General features: G+C 48.0%; 7 protein-coding genes across 7 annotated transcripts; 5 read left to right on the plus strand and 2 right to left on the minus strand.

Moving 5' to 3' along the window:
• Nucleotides 1-641: 641 nt before the first annotated feature.
• HO133_010606 (uncharacterized protein) lies at nt 642-1735 on the plus strand (the record flags this gene model as incomplete). Its single annotated transcript, XM_037301458.1, has 2 exons — nt 642-740; nt 803-1735. The coding sequence occupies 2 exons, from the start codon at nt 642-644 to the stop codon at nt 1733-1735; spliced, it is 1032 nt and encodes a 343-aa protein (XP_037153092.1).
• A 3408-nt stretch (nt 1736-5143) lies between these two features.
• HO133_010607 (uncharacterized protein) lies at nt 5144-7109 on the minus strand (the record flags this gene model as incomplete). The annotated part of the gene is made up of 9 exons (XM_037301459.1): nt 5144-5167; nt 5243-5705; nt 5760-5968; nt 6014-6178; nt 6227-6279; nt 6335-6356; nt 6545-6712; nt 6763-6842; nt 6896-7109. The coding sequence occupies 9 exons, from the start codon at nt 7107-7109 to the stop codon at nt 5144-5146; spliced, it is 1398 nt and encodes a 465-aa protein (XP_037153093.1).
• A 2234-nt stretch (nt 7110-9343) lies between these two features.
• HO133_010608 (uncharacterized protein) lies at nt 9344-10715 on the plus strand (the record flags this gene model as incomplete). Its single annotated transcript, XM_037301460.1, has 2 exons — nt 9344-9865; nt 9915-10715. The coding sequence occupies 2 exons, from the start codon at nt 9344-9346 to the stop codon at nt 10713-10715; spliced, it is 1323 nt and encodes a 440-aa protein (XP_037153094.1).
• Nucleotides 10716-11448: 733 nt separating this feature from the next.
• HO133_010609 (uncharacterized protein) lies at nt 11449-13293 on the minus strand (the record flags this gene model as incomplete). The annotated part of the gene is made up of 1 exon (XM_037301461.1): nt 11449-13293. One exon carries the CDS (start codon nt 13291-13293, stop codon nt 11449-11451), a length of 1845 nt encoding a protein of 614 aa, XP_037153095.1.
• Nucleotides 13294-13572: 279 nt separating this feature from the next.
• On the plus strand, nt 13573-14399 carry HO133_010610 (uncharacterized protein; the record flags this gene model as incomplete). The annotated part of the gene is made up of 2 exons (XM_037301462.1): nt 13573-13943; nt 13991-14399. The coding sequence occupies 2 exons, from the start codon at nt 13573-13575 to the stop codon at nt 14397-14399; spliced, it is 780 nt and encodes a 259-aa protein (XP_037153096.1).
• An 858-nt stretch (nt 14400-15257) lies between these two features.
• On the plus strand, nt 15258-18304 carry HO133_010611 (uncharacterized protein; the record flags this gene model as incomplete). The annotated part of the gene is made up of 4 exons (XM_037301463.1): nt 15258-15514; nt 15666-15777; nt 15829-16178; nt 16231-18304. 4 exons carry the CDS (start codon nt 15258-15260, stop codon nt 18302-18304), a joined length of 2793 nt encoding a protein of 930 aa, XP_037153097.1.
• Nucleotides 18305-18921: 617 nt separating this feature from the next.
• Nucleotides 18922-20108, plus strand: HO133_010612 (uncharacterized protein; the record flags this gene model as incomplete). Its single annotated transcript, XM_037301464.1, has 4 exons — nt 18922-19252; nt 19312-19680; nt 19736-19869; nt 19929-20108. The coding sequence occupies 4 exons, from the start codon at nt 18922-18924 to the stop codon at nt 20106-20108; spliced, it is 1014 nt and encodes a 337-aa protein (XP_037153098.1).
• Between the last annotated feature and the right edge of the window lie 478 nt (nt 20109-20586).

The raw sequence follows: 20586 nt of genomic DNA on the forward strand, positions 1-20586 counted from the left end.
CTGCGCTACCCTCCACACCCTCAGCATCGTACCTCTTATCTAGCGGAGCCAATTGGGAACATCGGGCACAGGAGTCGCCCCGTCTATTGACTATCAGCACAGACCATTCCACAGATTTCAGCCTTGTCAGTCTTGACCCTCCTATCACCCAAGCAGTCCTGAGCGAAATAGACATTCCACGACTCAAACACGATTTGGTCTTTAGGCACCACCTCAACTTTGACCCTAAGATTGCATTCCGACTTAATACACAAGGGCCGCAAGCTGAAGGAAGACGAGAGCGGGCAGTCGAATATTGGCGCGCTATAGCAACAGAGATCGCATTGTGGTCAGCGCATGGCCAGAGCATTGCTGCTTGCCCTTTAAGTCGAAATTCGTGCACATCGTTGCCTCGGCCAAGACCCAGAAGCTTTCCTCAAGGGACGGCTCTAAGGCTTCCTCGATTGTTTGGAGCTGTACGAGACATATTGAAGCATTCATTTCCTTCTAAAGAGTGGCCCGCAATAGATGCACGTCTCGATGTCAAGTTCCTGATGCAGCAACTAGAGCGTGGAATATGCGATTTCACGGCCCTCAGTGATTGGCTTGGCAACTTCTTGAGACACTGTTGTTCACCAACGCGAGATCGTCTACTGCATACAATGACCTCAGCAATACGCTTGGGCGTAGAGAACGCAGAGGCAGACAGCATCATCCACGGTCTTATTACCATATTCGAACTCTTGCAAGGAATGAATCTGGTGAGCTGGCCTACAGTTCTCATTCTAGAATCAATGGATCTGACCGCTAACTTTTGTTCCAGGACGCTACCAATCATTCAATAAGAAGGTTGCGCTTGGTTTGGGTAGAAGACACAATCGCGTTCGAGCAGAACGCCTTCCTTGGACGAATAGCAGATGGATGGGATGTTATAGGGGCCTGGACTTGGTTCAAGAATCTTCAAGAAGCAGATGAAGAATCCGGTTCAGGATTGTGGGTTCTTGTGAAGGCCCTTACAGATGCTGTCGTTTTCTATCACAAGAATTTCCCTTCCACCTTAAGTCTCGACTACAACCGCCTTCGGACAGTGCAGCTGAATTTTCAAGCTTTGGTTTACCAAGCGGCATGCCGACGGACCTTGGACGAAACACTACAGTTCCTCGGCTGGACGGGTAAGATATTACCAAGGTCATATGCCGAATTGTTCCTCAGAGTGGCCGACTTGATATCGGACCAAGGACTGCGCTATGATTACTGGCAAAAGAGGGGTCCTGTAGCTCTGGAGGTTGTCAGAGCGGCATACGAGGTTTGCGGCAATCGCGAGCTGCCTGCGTCCGAACACCTGGAGTTTGCAGAGACCTGTCTACGCCATTGTTGCGACCCGAAAAAGCCTGTCTTCGGAGCCCTGCGGAGTTCTCTCGCTCGAGCATTGAAAGACAAAGTCGACGACGAAGTGTGCGCGATAGACGATCTCACCCCCGTACAGCTCATGAGGCGCCTAGTCCCCCAGAAACCGGGCTTTGCCGTTCAGAGTGAGAATGAGGGCTTGGTCCATATTGCTAAGCGTATATCGCACATTGCCGAGCTTCACTGGCGGATTTGGGGACCCATACTCTACGAGCAGCCTATGCACGTTGGAAACAGAACTTTGGACCATACATCTCTCGTCGAAGACGCTCTACATGGCCAGGGAAGCTCGCCTTCCCGCAGGACCAACGAGTTTGGAGAGTTGCCGAGGAACACCGGTCTGAGCTGATAGGCGCACGGCGGTGGAAAGGCTTGAGAAATCTTGTACATATACAGAGAAAATGGAAGATCACAGGCGAATATAAAGTTTGCATCATGTCTTGAGAGATCTTGTAAGATGTCATACGGGTGAGATATCAGAAATTCGGGACGTCTTACTGAATTTAACAAATCACTATCATGCTTACCGGCCACCTCTTCTTTGGACGTGGAAGCAAATGTGCAAGGATTCTTCGGAACTCCTCTAAAATAAACCTTCCCTTCATCAATCATCTAAGCTTTGTCTCGTGAGAACACAGAAGCCGTCTCTAGCCGCAAGCAATCTCATGATCCATCAACGATCGTCCTCCTTTCCCTAACTCTCACAACCCTGTGTAAACTCTTCTTGTCGCTCTCTATTTCTTCCCGTCACCACCAGCAGCACCGTCCTTCTTGGCAAAAGCTACACGGGCATAAGCATAGTCACTTCTCCCTCCAGCTTTTGCGGTATTGGCAAGAGGGTGCATAGATCTCTCGCTATCACTTCCACGTACCTTCGGCTTGTTTCTGGCGCATTATGGCTGCCTGCTGCTCTTTGGTACGTTGGAATTCGGTACCCGATTGCTAAAGGACGCCGTGGCTATGTCAGTCTGTGTTTCCTGGGAAGGCAGGGGCCAAGGAAAGCGCATCTGGTAGGTTTTAGATGGGAATTGACTGACAGTGTTCTTCTTTTTCTGGGCACCTGCTTCTTTTTGGTTTTTCTCCTGCGGAGTATGAGCATCATATTCAGAGGGGCGTTTTTTGGTCCCGCACAACTTACACGAGCTTTGTCACGCTGGTTGCCACGAGCCATGGCGCGGGTTGAAGTGTCCGCAATGAAGGGGAATCGGGAGACCCAGAGGATGAGTGCCGAGTCGTCCGCTATGATATCGTGCTTGAGCTCGGGACCTGACTCACGTGTGGTAGAGAACGGAATGAATTCACAGGGTGTCAATTGTCAAGCAACTTTAAAGTACGAGCTTTTTCTTTCCGGCTGGCAACCGCGGCAACCGCAAGCGCCGCTTATTTTCGATACCGCATTATCTAGTCCCTTGCACCTTCCATTATGTCTCTCAAAAATTCAGGTCAATTCTGACCCCATATCGCGTAGAGTACGAGTGGCAGCGTGGTTTTCTGGACTGTGTACGTCATGGGTTCAAACCGTCTTGGATATCCCCTCTTCTTCTGAAAATGTTGTGAGTTCTACTTCGCTTGACTTGTCAAGAATACCGTACGCCTTAAATTGGTTCCTACAACCACTCATTTGTCTGGAATGCGGGTTCGAGCCCGTAATCTTCCTTTGATCATTTTCCTAGACATTTTCACTCTCTGTGCCCAGGACGACTTCTTGTGTCGAGAATCGTAAGGCCTTTTCTTTTCGGCATGTCTAAGCATACGGGCAAGAACACCCCTATCGACCTCGACTTCACTTTGCGAAGAGTCTTTGGGAAAGCCAACTTTAGGTAGATGTGCTCCTGTTCTTACCTAAGCTCGTTGCCTCTCTTTGACAGAACATCAGACCATATCAGCGTGAGATTATCACAGCGGCATTAGAAGGGCATGATGTCTTTGTTCAGGCTGGTGAGCATTCTTCATCGAGACCTAGACAAGCATACAACCATCTTACCGGTCAAAAACAGCTACTTCGTTTGGGTAATTGCTTCCTCGGCTTCTTTCCAAAGTGCCTATTGACGTAGTCATTAGGAAGAGTCTATGCTTCCAGTTGCCTGCTATGATTGACCATGGGATCACTGTCGTCGTTTCACCCCTGCTTGCTCTAATGAATAACCAAGTCGCGGCGTTACGTGCAGCGGATATTCCAGTAGCGACTATCAACTCCAGCACGCTTACCGCAGATCGTAGGGACATTACGAAAGACCTCTGCTGCGGTATGCAGAATCAGTTCCATTCAGTATTCCCAGCTAAATACCAAACAACGCAGGCCACCCAATGACCCGTCTCTTATACGTCACACCAGAGCTCGTACTTACGGAGACATTTCGTCGAACTCTTGAAACAATCTACAGTCAAGGAGAGCTTTCTCGTATTGCTATAGATGAAGCCCACTGTATCTCCGAGTGGGGCCACGACTTTCGCCCAGCGTATTGCCATCTGTCACATTTTCGTCTCGCCTACCCTACCGTGGCAATTACCTGCGTTACAGCGACCGCCCCGCCGTCTGTTGTGGCGGACATCATTAAAACCCTTGGACTCAACCCTGCAAATACCAAGACTTTTGTCGCCTCAACCACTCGCCGCAACCTTGTCTACGAGGTCCGCTTCACATCTGACGAGTCTGACAATCGGTTCTGTTGGCTGCTTTCCTGGCTCCAGAAAATCTACGCCCGTCGCGCCAACGACCCTACACGCTCCCAGGAGATATCCGAAGAAAGCTCGACTAACAACCAGCGCTCTGACGCCATCTCTGGTATAATATATGTTTCCTACCGCTCCGACTGCGATGCGCTTTCTGCCCGCTTGCGTGAACACAAGATCGGCGCCGCTCCCTATCATGCGGGGCTCTCTACCCTCGAGCGCAACGAATGTCAGAGCAAATGGATCGCCAGTGCTCCTGGCTACGACATCATAATAGCTACCACAGCATTCGGAATGGGCATTGACAAGCAGGATGTGAGGTTCGTAGTGCATTGGACCTTGCCGAAGAGTTTTGAGGGGTACTACCAAGAAGCTGGACGGGCAGGCCGAGACGGACGAGCTGCTAGGTGTATGGTATTCTACTCGAGAGAGGACCGCGATCGAATAGGGTATCGCATCGCACGAGACAATGGCAATGGCGGTGATGGGCAACGCTATGGCAGCGGAGACGGCGCAGCCAAGACCAAAGAAATCCAGCTCAAGTCTCGCGCCGAATCGTTCCAAGCGCTAGTCAAGTATTGCGAACAAACAGATCGGTGTCGACATGTGACCATTGGCGAGTTCTTCGGAGAGAAGGGCGTTGAGCCCTGCAAACAGGGATGTGACTGTTGCATTGAAGGACAGGGTCTGAAGAAAAGGAAGAGAGAGGACCTCGCGAGCGAGGAATGGGTCTCTACACAGAGGCAGCGTGAAGATTTCTACGAAGATGGGTATGATTAATTGTTTCTCACGCCGGCTGGAAGATGGTCACCGCGTGCTCCACTACGAAGCTGGCTTTTGCACATTTGAGCGGATATGTACTGTATTCTACTGTATTGTATCGCATTGCATTGCGTGCCTACTAGAATACAGATGAGCTCACGTTTTTCGAAATTCTGGATCTGACCAAACCTCTAGACTCCGCAAATGGTGTCGGAAGAATAGCTCTCGTGTTCTACCAAGTGCAGACAAAGAACTGAAGCCACTGGGGATGGCGATGAGACTGTACGTGCTTCTTCTCCTCCACCTACACGCCCACCTCAACTCACATGCCTGGTGGTGGCGGGACCTGTTTCGTTCTTCGTCAGCAGCAATTTATCTCTAGGCTCATTTACGCAAATTCGCAAGGGCATATCCAGCTTACCGAATTATAGCCTCCATTTGCAGCGGGAGGAGACCCACTGGGCGGTGGCGGTGGCGGCGCATCATCGTTTGGAGGAGCAGGTGGAGCCGAACCCGGGGCACCTGACTGTTGTGCGGCTTGTTGCTGGTAGTACTGATAGTATGCCATATAATTCTGATAACCACCATAAGCGGCATAAGGATCTTGGCCGCCGTAATATTGGGCGTAGTTAGCAGCGTAATCTGTCGGACTGCTAGCTCCTGGCGGGCCGGGCGTCGCCGGGGTCGCAGTGGCCACTGGAGACTGCGCTCCTCCATACGACCCATAGCCACCTCCATAGCTCTGACGATCGCCTCCTTGCTGGTAGCCGTAACCGCGTTGTTGGGGTGGATTCTCCTTAAAGCGAGCGTACTGCTCTTTGACGTTCTCGAGTAGTGATTCGCAAAGATCTTTCGCGTGCTGGACTTCTGCGGGATCAGGTCCACTATCATCATCAGTACGAGACCTTTGTTTAGATCAGCTGATAGAGAGCACCTACGCTACATGGAGATACATCGGTTCATCGCTCTCTCGGTTTGTGCCGTGCTCCATAAAACCAGAGTTGCGGCCTTTGATTTGCACACGGCAGCGAGTTTCTTGCTGGATATGCTTGACGTAAGCACCACCGTGACCTACCACCTGTGCCCTAAGGTTGAAGCCAGGGATTGGCTCAAGATCAATGGGAATGCGCTCTTCAGGCCATTTGCGCTGCAAGTCGTTAGCTTGCCCGGGCATTTGTGGATATGGGCTTACTCGTCCAAACTCATCACGCTCAACTTGATCCGGCTCTCTACGTCTAAAACGTCTCTCATCGACAAGGTTTGGCAACTCTTGCTTCATAAGCTCATTAACCTTCTCCACCGCTAACTCAAGACCGTCTTTCGAAGTGCTGGTAATGTGAAGGTAGAGGGGCGGATTCTGTAGGAATCAGTATTTAGATTTCGTCACCAAAGGATAGAGACGTACCGCTGCAGTGGCCATGCTTTTGTCGGGATAATAATTTCCTCGGGTGGTGACATCTTTACACTATGAGCTTCTGTACTTCAAAATCTGTAAATGTCAGGTAAAGCGTACCGGCGCCAGTCTCTTCTTTAATCTAGATGTCACGCAGTGGAGGTCAGCAGATGCCAAAGAGGGGTTACAGAGTGCTAGATCAGCCCATTGTAAGCTTCGAGCAGTCTCCCACAAAAGATAATAGATAGGAATATAGAACCGCATGAATGTGACATGACTTTTTGAACGGCGGCACCTGGGAGTATCAGTGGATATGACAAGAATAATTACCATCTTCTGTGTTGAACCCTTGGTCAGCGTGTATCTGTTTCGTAGATCATTGACCTCAATGTCCTTGATGTAGTCTCCATCTGCAATATACATGTCGCCATTGATATTGCTGGTGCTTGAGCCAGCGTTTGGGTTGGGCGAGGATGCTTTCGCCACTGGGCTTTCTGTCTGAGACAATTTAGAAAATGTGGATTTTCTCGAGACGGAGGGTAGCTCACTGCACGGATGGGAGGAACATCGACATGCTGTATGCCTTTCTTGGCTTGTATCGAGGCATTTATTCGAGCTGCGGCGGCCGCTAAGTGAAGTATTAGTTTCCGACCATTGGCCAACCTAGACGGTCAAGCTTACCGGCTGCAGCAGCTGGGTCGAGGGGAGTTTTTCTGTCTTCTGCTCCAGGGCTAAAAGGTGTCTTTGGAGCTAAAGGACTGCGGCTCCGTTGTGTCTCCGAGTTTCTGCTGGTAGGGGAACGCGAGCGTCGGTCAAAGCGTGAGGTACGTTTCACATCAGGCTCTGTCTGGTCAAATCTAGAGCGTTTCGACACTTTTCGTTCCTCATCCGCCATTTTGAGAGGCTATGAAGAGAAACTATGGTGAGAGTTCAACACAAATTTGCTATTGGTTGTGAAGGTTGTGAACTGGGACTTTTAGGATGCACAGGTCCCTCGGGTGAATTGCCTCTAGACGCTACCTATTCTTACGCCCCGAACTACCCTATCACCTATCAGGCTAGGGGCGGAGTAAGTCCGCGCTCAGGCTGGAAAGCGAAAACCATCAAGTCCACCAGATATCGACAGAAGTCTGAACACCGAGGTTTACCCGGCTACTAAAGGCTTCCCACCGCCACCACATCAAAACAATTAGATATTCTTCTTAATTATCCACATTATATAATAAATATATCTCACACGCCTTCGCGTAATCCTCCTCTAATTAATTATAAAGCTACTACGCGTTATAAAACTAAATTCTTTAAAACTATAAACTCCCAAGCTTTAAATTAATTAGTTAAAGATATTTATTATAATAAAAATATTAAATCTAATATAAGCTATATATAACTATAAAGATAAAAATTATAGAAATTCTCTAGTACTAAATATTTTAAAAAGTATTATTTTAAATATACTTCGAAGATTATAATTAAAACTCTTAAAAAAATAATTACTCTAATCGAGAATTTTATATATCGAGAACTATTTCTTATTTAATTAAAATATTTTAAAGTCGATATTAGTAAATAAATACTTTAATAATTATTATAAGCTTAAATTAATAATACTTAATTATATAAATATATTTAAATTAAAATAATTAGCGAGCTAAATCTAAAAGAGTATTAAGAATATAATATATAATATCTCGAGTAAATAGTAGACGATTTTTAATAATACGTGGTATTTATAGATAAGGCTTATTATTCTTATAATATAATTTCTTAAAATTATATATTACGTAAACGAGGTACTCGCTATAACGTTAAAAATCTTTAAAAACTATTAAATCTTAAATTATACTTTATTTATATCTTAAGAAATATCTTCTAATATTATAAAGAGATTACTATTTATTATAATAAGAATAATCCCTTAGCTATAAAGATTTCGAAATCTTATAAATTTATAAGATATTTTAAATATAAAATTACTTTAGAATATAAATAATATATTAAAAATTAAAAAGAATTACTATTATATAATCTCGAGATTAAAAAATTCGATAATTTAATAATTTAAGAATACTACGTTAATAAGCTTCTATTAGATTATATTAAAAAGATATATTACTTATATATATAATTTAATTAAAATATCTTAATAAAGAATAATAATAGAAATTATAGTAAAAAATCTAGACTAGTTAAATAAGCTAATTAATTATATAAAATTAATTAAATTAAAATACTTAAATATTTAATCTAATTATATAACTTAAATTCGAAAGAGAGTATTTAAAATATATATAAGGTTAAAGTTTATTATTGAGAACGTCGAAATAAGGCGAAGTTGCTATAAATCATTTTTAAGGAATTTAAGGAGATTTTCATATACGAGGTTCGGGCTCGCATCGCTGAAATATTTTAACGATATCGATAGCTAATAGAAATAGATAATAGATATATTAAATCGATATTATGGTGATATAATAAAGGAATATATATAATAGATTCTTAGTTTTCTCTAAATGCGTACAGTAGCCGGGTAAACCTCGATGTTTAGACTTCTGTCGACACCTGGTGCTCTAACCCCAAGTACTTAATACTATCTGCGTATGAAGTATCTATCTGACTAGCTTCCATCAGTCATCACTTATTAGTCTTCTATACAGAAAACCACAGGGATGATAATGATGGTAATACTCGAAACCTGCTTTAATCACGAATTGACGACTACCTTAGGTAGGATTTTAGGCTGCTTCCGCCCAGCGTCTAAGGTACACTATCGAGACTATCTTCCGACCCTGCTACCTTAGGTACTTGAGCCGTAAGGTTAAACAGGGACCGCACGCGACACTGTGCAATCTATTGGTGTCTACAAACCTGCTTCCAAGTTCCAACCTTTGGAACCAGGCAGTCGGAGCCACAGAATCCTCCTCTACCCTCTTGACGCCATTTAAATATTTACCAACTTTCCAGACGTACTTTATGTTGATATTAAGGATAAGTCGACCGCATCTTCCCCTCAAGCGCAAGAAAAGATCCCAGATTTCTTCCTCTCATCAGGCCCAGCAGTCTGTTTTGACTCCACCGCTGAATTTTCTTCACAGCGTCTTGTGCGCGGCTTGAGCGCCGTTAGAGCTCATGTGGATCTTGAGGGTTTTCTCGTCCGTCGTCTTTTTAACGTCAATCATCCTTAGCATACCACTGGCATTCGACGTCGGCGGGCGGGCTTGCGGCCTTGCATTCTCCCTCTCAATCGCCTCCTTTTACTTCTCATACTCCATCCTACGATTAGCGACTCCAGAGAAGTCACGACATCGCTATATCTTGGTCCAACTCGTCGCTTGGACACAATGGGCGGTGTTGCCCACTCTCTTGATATGGTCATTGAACCGATTCTCCGTCGAGCCCGTCGATAACAGTAGTTGGGTCGAGAGGACGTTCAGCGGGAAAAGAGCACAAGATACGTCAGTATGGGAATGGATCTTCGGGCCCGATGGCCTGGCAGAGACAGCGACTGTGGGAAGCTGGGATAAGATGCTCAGATGGTCAACCCCGGTGTTCCAGCTATGCGAGGGATTCTGCAGCCTTTTGGTCATTCAAGCGGCAGGCCAGATTACCAGGTGGCTTGTCAATAGGGGAGGGAGGAGCGACAGCTGGATGGTATGTTCTCCCCCAAACTATTTGAGCGTATTTAACGACCGTTGTGTAGATCGGCTTGCTTGTCATGTCTGCATCGGTGATCTCGAGCTCAGTATACTTCCTCTGGAGGGTCACTCGTTTTCCGGAGATCGGTAACGTCGATGCCACTCTTATCGGCATAACAGTCACCTGCGCAGTTTTCCTCTGTACTTGGGGTATCGGCAGTGGGAAAGGAAATCCTGTCGAAAGTTCGCTACTATTCGCATATATCGTTCTGTGTCTCTACCAGATCTTCACCGACTACCAACCCACTCATCCTGTCGAGCCACTACCCCCTCCAGCTCAAGCAGCGGATTTTCCTCCATTCCCGCCAATAATCATGGCTTCGTACACCACGCTATTACAGGCTCTATCAGTTTTGCCTTCTGCAATACCTGCAGCCTTCAATTTCATCATTGCAGCCCTGAGTACCATCACTCCGTCCGTGATCATCTCACTTGCTTATCGCCTTTTCGTTCTCTACGCCTCCACTCGTATCATACCGGCTGTCCGTGAATCTGGAGCGCGCGCACTGTCCCAAGAAGCGTCCCTTGAGGACTCAGATGGCGCAGGCCAGATCCTCGGATTGCTCAGCTGGTTTAGTCCCAGCATCCTAATTGCTGTCTATACTAGCCTGCTAATGCAACACTTTGCATCGACAAGCGGAGATGGCGGCGACGGTGACTGGTGGACCAGCCAAGGAGGTGATGCTGGAGGCAGCTTTTGGAGATGGGTCAATGTCGCAGCGACTATGGGAATGTATGCCCTGGAATTGTACCTTGGGAAAGAGGATCTTGACGGAGGATTGACCACGCACTGGAAATCCGACTGAAAAATTGCAAGACTAACGAGCTGAGACCTTCTGAGCTCACAGAGCTAAAGAGCCGAAGGAGAATGGCCTTCGTGGCAAGTTCTGGTGCCGGATCGGAGCTATCCAGGCACACTATCCGCAGCCCAGACACTGTTCGCTCTTCTGGTCCCTCGCCAGGGTTTTTGAGTGTACCAAGGAATTTTTGAACCACAAGCCGCAAAATCAGTTCGCCGTCTTGATCACAATCTTCGCAGATTAGAGTTCTTGGTTTTCCTTCTTCCGTTGCCCATACGATGACACGACCATACTCGAAACCCTCTCGCGCGGCAAAGGCTCGGAGTGATTTGGTAGTGCTCTTCTTTGGTGTGAGACACGGCTGTGTGTGGAGGCGCAAAGTTCCAAAGAGCACATGAAGATCGTCCAAGCTTCTAGCATAAAGTAAATAGGTGAACAACATCTGTACCAAAAGATAATTACGTTCGAGAACAGCCAAAAATTTGGTCCACTCACCTCTGCCTTTTGAATCTCTCGCCTCGTGTGCTCCTAATATCAGTGAATGCCAGTGGTGTCTTTGCTAAGACTCGTCTGAGCTTTGATTCATAAAAGATGCTATGCATGAAACATGGCCTTACCACATACTCTACATGTTAAGCACATTTGTCCAAGCCAAGCGCACCTAGAGCATTGTGGAAGTTTGGCGTTGCGTCTTTCTGTACATTTTCTTCATCTTTAATTGATACCCTATGTTGAGCGTTCATCTATAATAACCGCCATCCATTGGGAGTATCTCGCCGAGCATTCCCATCACAAACTCCATATCCCCATCGCTGGGCTTCCCTCTCTGACTTAATTCGCTCCAGATCTCCAACGTCCTTTGCCGTCCAGCACAGCGCTTAAAGGCTTTGACGGCCCAGATAACCATCCACTTCATCATGCGTACATCATCTAACCCTTGATCAAGTGCTGCCAGCATCGATTCCCATACGATCTCCAGGCGAGCTCGGGTCCAAGAGGTGTATCGTACACCACCATGGTACGTGAAGCCTTTAAAGAGCTTGGTGAATATACGCCCATGCATGGGTAATCCCTGATGTTGCATTTCAGCCAGAAGAACGGCTATGCGCCGGAGTTCGCCAGTCTGGCTGACATGATATTCAACGAAATGGGCGTAGGTTTGTACATCTGGGGCGATGGATTGTTCTTTTTGCAATTGCCGTATCTTCCAGGGTTCTTCTTTGAAGCGCTGCGTTGCTCGGTTGAGCAGACGGCCTAGGTCGCGAATGTCTCTCCAATTGCTGGGGGGTATATGCTGACTGGAGTGTTTTGTGTGCATTCGCTTCATGCGTTCAAAGACCTGCTCTGCAGCTGCGGGCTCGCCAGCTCGGATCAAAGATGTGATCACGCAATTCATGACTACTGTGTCCACAATTTCACCCGCTTCGACGTATTCACGATAGGCCCTTCGGACGGCATCGCCATCTCCCCTGAGGCCGTGGTAGAAAATGAAGGCATTGCGAGAATAGCGGTTATACTCTAGTTTCCTGACCCCCATTTCTTTCAAAATCATTTCGGCGAGCACAAACTTTTCTGCTTTGGCGGCCATATCGAAAAGAATGTTGAAGGTTACGCTTCCACCTTTGACATTTGCTTCTTGCTCCATTTCCTTCCACAGTCTCAGCGCGTTTTCAACATCTACAGCTGTGATACGCGTGAAACATTGCCCGCAAAAGGCTATTGCGCTAGTCCACTCGCCGCGGGTCATGGGTAGATTTGTGGACTTCATGTCTTCTACTACAGAAAGAAAGCGTACTTTTGAAGTTTTATTCTTCTTTTCCAAGACGGAGAGTCGATGAAAAAGCAAACGACGCGTATGATCTGAGAGGTAGGAAACTCCAGGGAATGGTAAAGCAGAGTAGGCTTCGAAGGCTTCTTCGTGTGTACAATCGCCCCTGTCCAGTACCTTCAGCAGGTGAACCAAAGATGGCAAAGTCTTGTCTGTTGCTTGTTCACGTGCTGGTGGCGGCGGCTCTTCAATGTCTGTATGTACTTCTGGAGGCGGGATCATGGTATTTTCACTCTTGAACGTAAATGACATCGGAGTTGCTGGTGGCAGCTCGGCCAAAACACCGGCCCGGGTGCTGTAAGATTCGCTATAGTAATCCAGCATGCTGAGGTATTCTTCTCGAGAGAGAGGTCGTGGTTTAGCAGGAGGACATGGGGATATAGCAGCGCGATGGAGATGTCGTAACTGCCTCGCTGCGTCATAGGCATTTCTCCGTCGGACCTTGTGATATAGGTAACCAGGGTTTGAGACGATCGCTTGGGCCATGGTATGCTGCCGGCATAAACATGCCTTGGCTAAGGCGTCAATGAATATATTGTCGAGCTGGCGTGGAGGAGGGGGAGGAGTTGAAGGCGTAGGTCGATGCTTCCTGGTAGCGGTCTTGATCGGTTGCTCTTTCAGGGTACTCAGCAACATAAAGGTAGCAGGTTGTAGGAAGGTGAAGACAAAAGTGAGAAGCTGAATTCCCAAAGGTCTCTTGACAGGTTTGACTCGGCTCGAGGAGTTCCTCTCCACCGAAGCGTTGAGGGTGGGCATGAAGTGTAAAGCATAGCGTCAATTTGGCATTGGCCGCGATATCAAGTTATTTGATAGTCCTTTTGTACCCAAGGATCAAGTCCAACGTCGACAGAGTCGTCAAGGGGAAGCTTGGCTATCGATGCTACCAAAATCGAGGTCTCCTACCCTACTATCGCGGGAACGGCCGCCTTCGCGCCGGCACGCCTCTTCTGCGGTGAGTGCGCCTCATGGATGAATGTTACTCCGAACCAAAGCCCATTCGTTCATCTCGAGCCATTTCCTTTAGAGGTCACGGCGATGGGTCGGTACGATTTTCGTCCTTTGCGCGTGCACCAAACCGCGACGCAGCTTCTCAATACAGAACGAATATCCAGAACTCCTCCTTGGTACAATGTCGTCGGTTCCATAACGCCTGCTCAGACTCTCGTGCGGACGCAGCCTCTTCCACATCGGCATCGCAAAGGTAGATCAAGAACGAAGAAATCGAGTAAGCTGTTCCAACCGCAGATGATACACTACGAGGAGGATGCTTTAAGGAAAGAATTCTTCAAAGATCATCCGTGGGAGTTGGCGAGGCCACGGCTGGTAATTGAAGATGATGGGAAAGACTCTCAGAAGACGGATTGGAGTCGCATTGAACAACCGGAAAAGGCATTGAGTGGAGAGAGGTGATATCTCCATGCCGGTCGCTCTGGTCCAGTACTGAATTTGACAGCGTTGTCCGGCGACAACTATGGCTACGGCATAATGTGCCAGGGATCACATCCGCCCAAGCCTACGACCAGGCACGGAAAGAGTTCTACAGTCTACGCCTCGAAGAAGACGTGGAGCGAAGGGTAGCAAAAGAGGAAGCACTGTCCACAGGAGCATATTTTGGAAAGTCTACGCTAGACATTGGGATGGAACTGGAAGACAAAGAGTACGAGAGATGGAAGGAATGGGCAACGAAAGAGGTTACCCTGGCCGAGCAAAAACAGGCGGCGATGTATACGGGTGGTGTGGAAAGCGAGGAAATGGAGGTGGATTCTAATCCTGCCGAGTACAAAGCTGCAATTGAGGAAGTCTCAGATCAGATACCTGCTCAAGGTCAGAGCGCATTAGGTGGCGCTATGATTCGGCCATGATTTAGGATGTCAGACAATTGAACGTTGCTTTTCAAGCCAATGTTGATTCTGCAGGAACATGTGCCGGGCGGTCTACCGAAGGCCAACGGGATCATCAAGATGAAAATAGAGCGGGAGAGCATGATACGAGGGCGGATTGCCACGACATCCTCATCCTCCATTATGCGTTCGTTCTCTGTTTGCCTGTTTGCCTGTTTGCCATTCGTATAGAGCTTCGATACCCACACACTTACAATTCAAAGGCATATCGAGTCTATCCCTGCGACGTTTACAAGTGCTTATCGATTTTGCCGCTATAGATAAAATTAATCTAGGTACGGAGTAAGCACTCCTTTGAGACCGTTTTCTGGACTCGACTTCATTCATTGATGCAGAATGAAGGGATTGGCATCAGCAGCCGAACTATCCTTGTCTAGCGGCGGCTATTCCGCATGGCATACTAGTAAGTACCTAAGGTAAGTACTTTAAAGTAGCTAAGGTAATCTGCGTAATCTGCTCTTCATCTCTCATTAACATCCCCTTCATTCACATTGCACTCTGGAATGCCCGAGGCATACTCTCAGACCGTCACTCCTATTCTTCGTTTCTTCGCCTCTTTTGCATCTCTCTTCTCCATCGAGCGACTCGACTTGGGCTCGACCCTCCATCATTTCGTGTAACGAAGCCACCAGGAGAGATATCCCACTTTCATTTTTGATGACCATCCGCTTGTACTGAGGGCAACATCCAATGCTTCTCACAATATGCCTGAATCTTCCTACACTGGGTGAGCTTCCTCTTGCGCGCCCTGCATACGCTCAGCCTCGAGCTTACCGTTGGGAAAGGTACCCCTCGGATTACGATTTCCCCCAGGTATCCATGGGTCCTTCCCAAGAATCTTTCCGGGAGAGAACCGACAAGGTATCAGGCTTGACAACGCGTGAAAGCGTTGAGCTTTTCCAAGAAGCTCATGACAAGGCGGTCGACGAAGCACACAGTACCCTCCAGCAATCCTTGACGGGGGGAGAAAATGCTGGCGAAACAGTGAAGCCCAAATTGACCCTTGATTTGAGGAAAAGGAATCTATCACAGATACCAAAGGAGGTCGTTGCCATCATCGGACAAGATGTCGAGAGGTATGAGCCCTCCTCCCTTGCCACTACACCTTCGCGCGCCTTTTTTCCCTTCCTTTCTTTTATCTCTTCTTTTCATTCAGCGCGTTGGTGGTCCGTACCAACGTGAGCTGACCTTTACAAAAAACTTCATGCTGAGTCTCGATTGATGTAGGCTACAGCTGGCCCATAATCAGCTATCCCATATCGCGTACGAGTTTATTGGTTGCTCCGCCTTGAGATACCTTAATCTGCGCGACAACCGTTTCAGACAGGTGCCCAAGGCCGTAAGCTGACAGTCCGTCGGATGGTTTGAGAGAAAAGCTAACAGAGAAAAGCTTTTCGGCCTGCCACAGTTGGAGATACTTGATCTCAGCAGAAACAAGATTAGCGAAGTTCCGGACGAAATTGAACAGATGAAAGCGTTGCGAGTTTTTTCAATACAACACAACAATATTGGAGATCTCCCTTTATGCCTCGGAAGTATCAACACGCTTAGGATGTTGAAATTGACTGGCAATCCTTTAACTCCGAGGCTTAAACGTATTGTAGAGGGCAGCGATCTTTCCCCGGGTCCATCGCCAGCATTTGTTGACAACGAGATCGAGAAGGATACAATGTCAACCAAGAAGGTGCTAGAATATCTGAGAACGGTGGCTGCCGCGAAAGATTCTGAAGGCGACTCCAGGTTCGTAAGATTGGGAAGGTCTTCACATCCTTGCTTACCGCTAGTGTGGCAGTGATGGACCTTTAGAGACGCCGCGTGCCTTATTACGCTTTCCGCTGCAAACTAGGAAATACGGACACAACACAAGCGAGTCCGAATCGGCATCTGAACTGAGGTCCCCAGGCTTTGTAAAGCCACCTCTACCAGCCCGCTCACATTACAGAGTTCCTTCCAGTCAGAACAACGTCTTATCACAGAACGCGGCACTTCGCCGCCCTGGCCTTGCACCTTTGTCATTGGGCAACGAGCGAAACCGGAGCAACAGCGAAAGCATTCTACAAGCTACGCAAAACACCCGAAACAAGCGCATGGGCATCGTACCCAAAAAGCAGACTGAACTTACAGTACTGGATGAGACGCGCGCCAACAGAAACAGCCATCATTTGCGTGGGCAAAGCCACGGGTCTGCTTTACGTCAAGGAATTCGTGCAGGTGATATCAGTCCTTCAAATGTGACCTCTTCACACGGCAGTGAGGATCAGCGCGGCATGCTTGGGCGTCCTTTGTCAAGTTTACCACGACAAAGACAGCAAAATCTTCCCGGAGCCAGGATTATCGAAGCTGCAAAAGGGATATTGTACTCACTAAATCTAGTACACCATCATCTTGGTATATTGTTTCCTGTGATTAAAGAGGGAAAGTCGAAACGATCGAGCTTGGAAAGGGTTTTTCACAACGCTGCCATCCACGTTGAGCATTTGGATCAAGAATTGAGCAAATGCATGCGCGATGCGGCGCAAGGCTTAGGACTCACAGACGCGTCAAGGAAGTCTGTGCGGCAGGCTACCCACGCTTGCATTCTGACCCACGAACCTATTGCACAGCTGACAACTCGCTCTGTTGGACAGCTTGCCCAAGACGCCGACCCGAGATACATTCGAACTTTGATGCTCCTTTTTTACGGAAGCCTCAACGAGGTATACAATTCTAATCTGACCTCTGGAAGGAAACGGCTGGTAAAGAAGGCTCGGAAGGTCAACGTAAGACAAGTCCCTCAAATCACAGCAAATGCTAGTGAAGGAGAAAGCTCAAAAAATCGCGACGACTCTGTGACGCCAACTCGAGATCGACCAAAGCCCGAGAGACGTTGGAGGAACGGAGGCAGTGTTCAGCAGTTCAGCAGTCACATTGATCTCCATGCAGCGCTCGGTACTCAGACTGCTGTACCGCTGTATCTCAATGGTCGAAGCCGCTCAAACAGCCGCGCTGGAATGTTCCAAGGCTCGACCTCCAGCTCCGTGGTCAGCACACCTCGTTCAGGAGAGTCGTTCAGTTCCTCAAAGCTTGCTACTCGTTCTCGTAGCGGAAGTGTCACAATGATGCCGGACCAAGCCCGCATTGAAAAGGAGCAAAGAGTCCAATTCGAGCAGATATTTGTCATCCTAAGGAAATCCGCTGATCAAGGTCTTCAAATCATTCCGCAGCTGCAACCATCCTTTAACGAGGCTGCAGAAGCTTCCCAAAGACAGTACACCCATGAGAAGATCCGTGAGCTGTGGTTGACACTTGTGAACCGCAACAGAACTTGCCTGAGCATGAGTGAAAAGCTCAAGAAGCGACTTTCGACTATCAAGCTCAACGACCCCGAGGCACGCAACGCCAGGGACTTCTGGCGGCTTGTCAAGGACTTCGTCGACTCCTACAGCAGCCTTCTGGCGTCTCTTAGAGAAGCGAGGCTGCTCAATCTTGTGCCAAGCGATATGAGACATCAAGTTCGTCCGGTTCACAAATCTGCAACCGAAGCAGCTACTTTGATTACGAACTCACCGTGGAATCGCCTTACTTTTGAGGTCGAGCCTCTAACTCAGCCTCCGTCGCGAGCCCAGACACCGGCTCCGAACGGATATCAGGCTCATCAGCAGCATCGCACGCTTGGGTCTGGGGGTTTGAATGCAGCTTCGAGCTCCAGCCCGTTCACGCCGAGTGTGCCTGCTACCCCCCTGTCAGCTGCGCTGGGTCCAGCTGCTCAAGCCACGGTGCCTGCGACGCCTGCGAGTGCTTCTTTGAATCGATCTTTTGAGGGGGATGTGTTTCAGCGGGCTGATTCGCTGCTCAATCTGCAGAACACTATGTACCATCGCCGATAAGGCCTTGTGAAAGTTCCTTGCGGGTCCATGACATCTGAGTATGGGTATCGTATGGGGGTAGCAGCGGGCGAGCTGACTCCATTGGTGCATGGTAGTCTTCTTAAATTCAGACTTTGCTTTATTTTGCATGGATAAGCGTTGGAGCTGGAGCGTTGGGATCTCTGGAAAGATACCCCGTTCAGCGCTTGGAACGTCTCTGACATATTTGCCATCATGAATACTCTAGATACTCGTTCTATGATTGAGATGTATGTATGTAACTCAGCATCAGCCGCAAGTCTCGATTTCAGAGGGCACCAGCAGTCGAGTTCAGATCTTGAAGTGGCCGAGTTCTCTTGCTTCACCTGATTTTGAGCAGAGTTCACTCTCCTTAACTTCAATTCTCAATCCTAATTTCTCAACTTCAATCATACATCCATCACGCACCCATTCCGTTCGGCTTGGATCCCTTCCAATTACATTAACAATGATGAGAGTCATGAAGCCATACATGATCAGCCGCACCATCTCATGCTACATCCTTTGATTTGATGACAGCACTCGTTTTCCAACTTTTCCAACTTCATCTCAATTTCTTCCCGACCCTATTTACATCTAGCACAACGCTCACGAGGACAATGGCAATACTCAATGGATTGACGGTTTCGATCGAAGTGAACGGAAACAGCTTGCATGAATACCGTGATCATGATAGTCAGGAAGTCCGCCTGGATCCAATGTCAGAATACATCGAGTCCTTTTCTAGCGCTGCATTCGCAATCAGACTTTCTATACCAAAGATTTTCTCGTTCACTTCTGATGCTCTGGGCGTTTTTCTCTATCTGGACGGTACATACGTCGAGAGCGGAATATCTGAAAAAGGATTACACGACTACAGGTTCAAAGGCACATTCAGGGTCGGCGAAGGAGGCCTTGGGTACAAGGAGTTCACTCTCAATGAAATAAAACGTCCGTTAATTGATTGCCATCTGCAACAAAACTCTAACCAGCTGATGTTTGCAATACAGTGGAAGATTCCTCCAGCTCAAAAGCAAAGGATCCAGCGACATCTGTTCTCGCCGATCTGGGAACTATCGCTGTCCAAGTCTTTCGCATGCGTATCGTTGAGTCTCGGATCAGAGAGGGAGCAAACCGATCTGTGGCACTAGATCTCCGGGATGAGCTGCAAGTGTCTGAGGAGGAGCTCAAAGGCAGGAGTGTCACGCACAGTGCCAAGTTGGGATACAAAGGTCCTGCTGACTCTGGGCCTATACTTACTGTATACCACAGATTAGGAGGCTTCAGACCCTCGGCAGGACGAGACGCCATGCGGACAGAATATGTGGATGGAGAGACTTCTCCTCTCGCGGTCCTCAAACTCAAGTACCGCTCCAGGAGTGGGTTCATAGATTGATGTTTCATTTCAAGGGCGCAGGTCCTAACATCTTACAGGGCCCCTGCAAGGTTTGCTCCTCGTATCTCGGACGCCAACTTCTTCTAGATCTTCCACCTACGTTGCGCTGAAAGGAAGACCATTCGAAGAGCTAAATGCGGCGGAGAAAGATGAGCTTGTGAGAAGGCAACAGGTATTTCCTCACGATCGAGACAACACCCAAGGGCTATCGCTAGGGAATACTTTACCTAGACGAGGTATCGGATTGAGCACGAGAGTCGTGTCAAGTTGGAAAGTGGCGTCAAGATAGAGCGAGGCATCAAACGAGAGCGCGATGAAGAGTATGAAGAACTGATGGCATCAGCGTCGGCGAAGAAAGTCAAAGGTCCCATTGCGAACGGAGAGACTGTGGAGATTTCAGACGAAGACTGAAACACAGGGGCTAGAGAAGTCCAGCAGGAACGGAGCTAGAGCAGGCTCATCCTGACTCGCAAAGGGAGATAGGCAGGCGGTGGAGTATATCCATCATATTGGCAGGGAAAGGCTTGAAATCCACCATCGTAAGAGATGTAGGAAAGGAGGCTAATCATATCTTCTTCACTTTCGCCATCCAGGTCTCGGCACCAATCTATCGCTGCTGTACTCAAAGTGCTTGGCTACTTGCCAGCGTTTCTTGTCCAAGCTCTCCTGGCTATTTGCCGCTATTGTGATCGAGCTCTCTGATTAGTCGCCACTACCGTTGTTCGTATCCTGGGTAATCTACCAGGGCAGTGATCATAATCTTTCCTCGTTCTCCAGTGATTGGGTGCGCACCCTAGCATTCAACACGCACCAGAGCAAGCGACCTAGGCAGTAAATCATTGATATGGCAATGTCAACACCAAGAAGGCTCCTTGACTCACTACCACGC

The sequence above is a fragment of the Letharia lupina genome (assembly GCF_014066315.1).
Source record: "Letharia lupina isolate WasteWater1 chromosome Unknown contig_9, whole genome shotgun sequence".
Classification (NCBI taxonomy): Eukaryota; Fungi; Ascomycota; class Lecanoromycetes; order Lecanorales; family Parmeliaceae; genus Letharia; species Letharia lupina.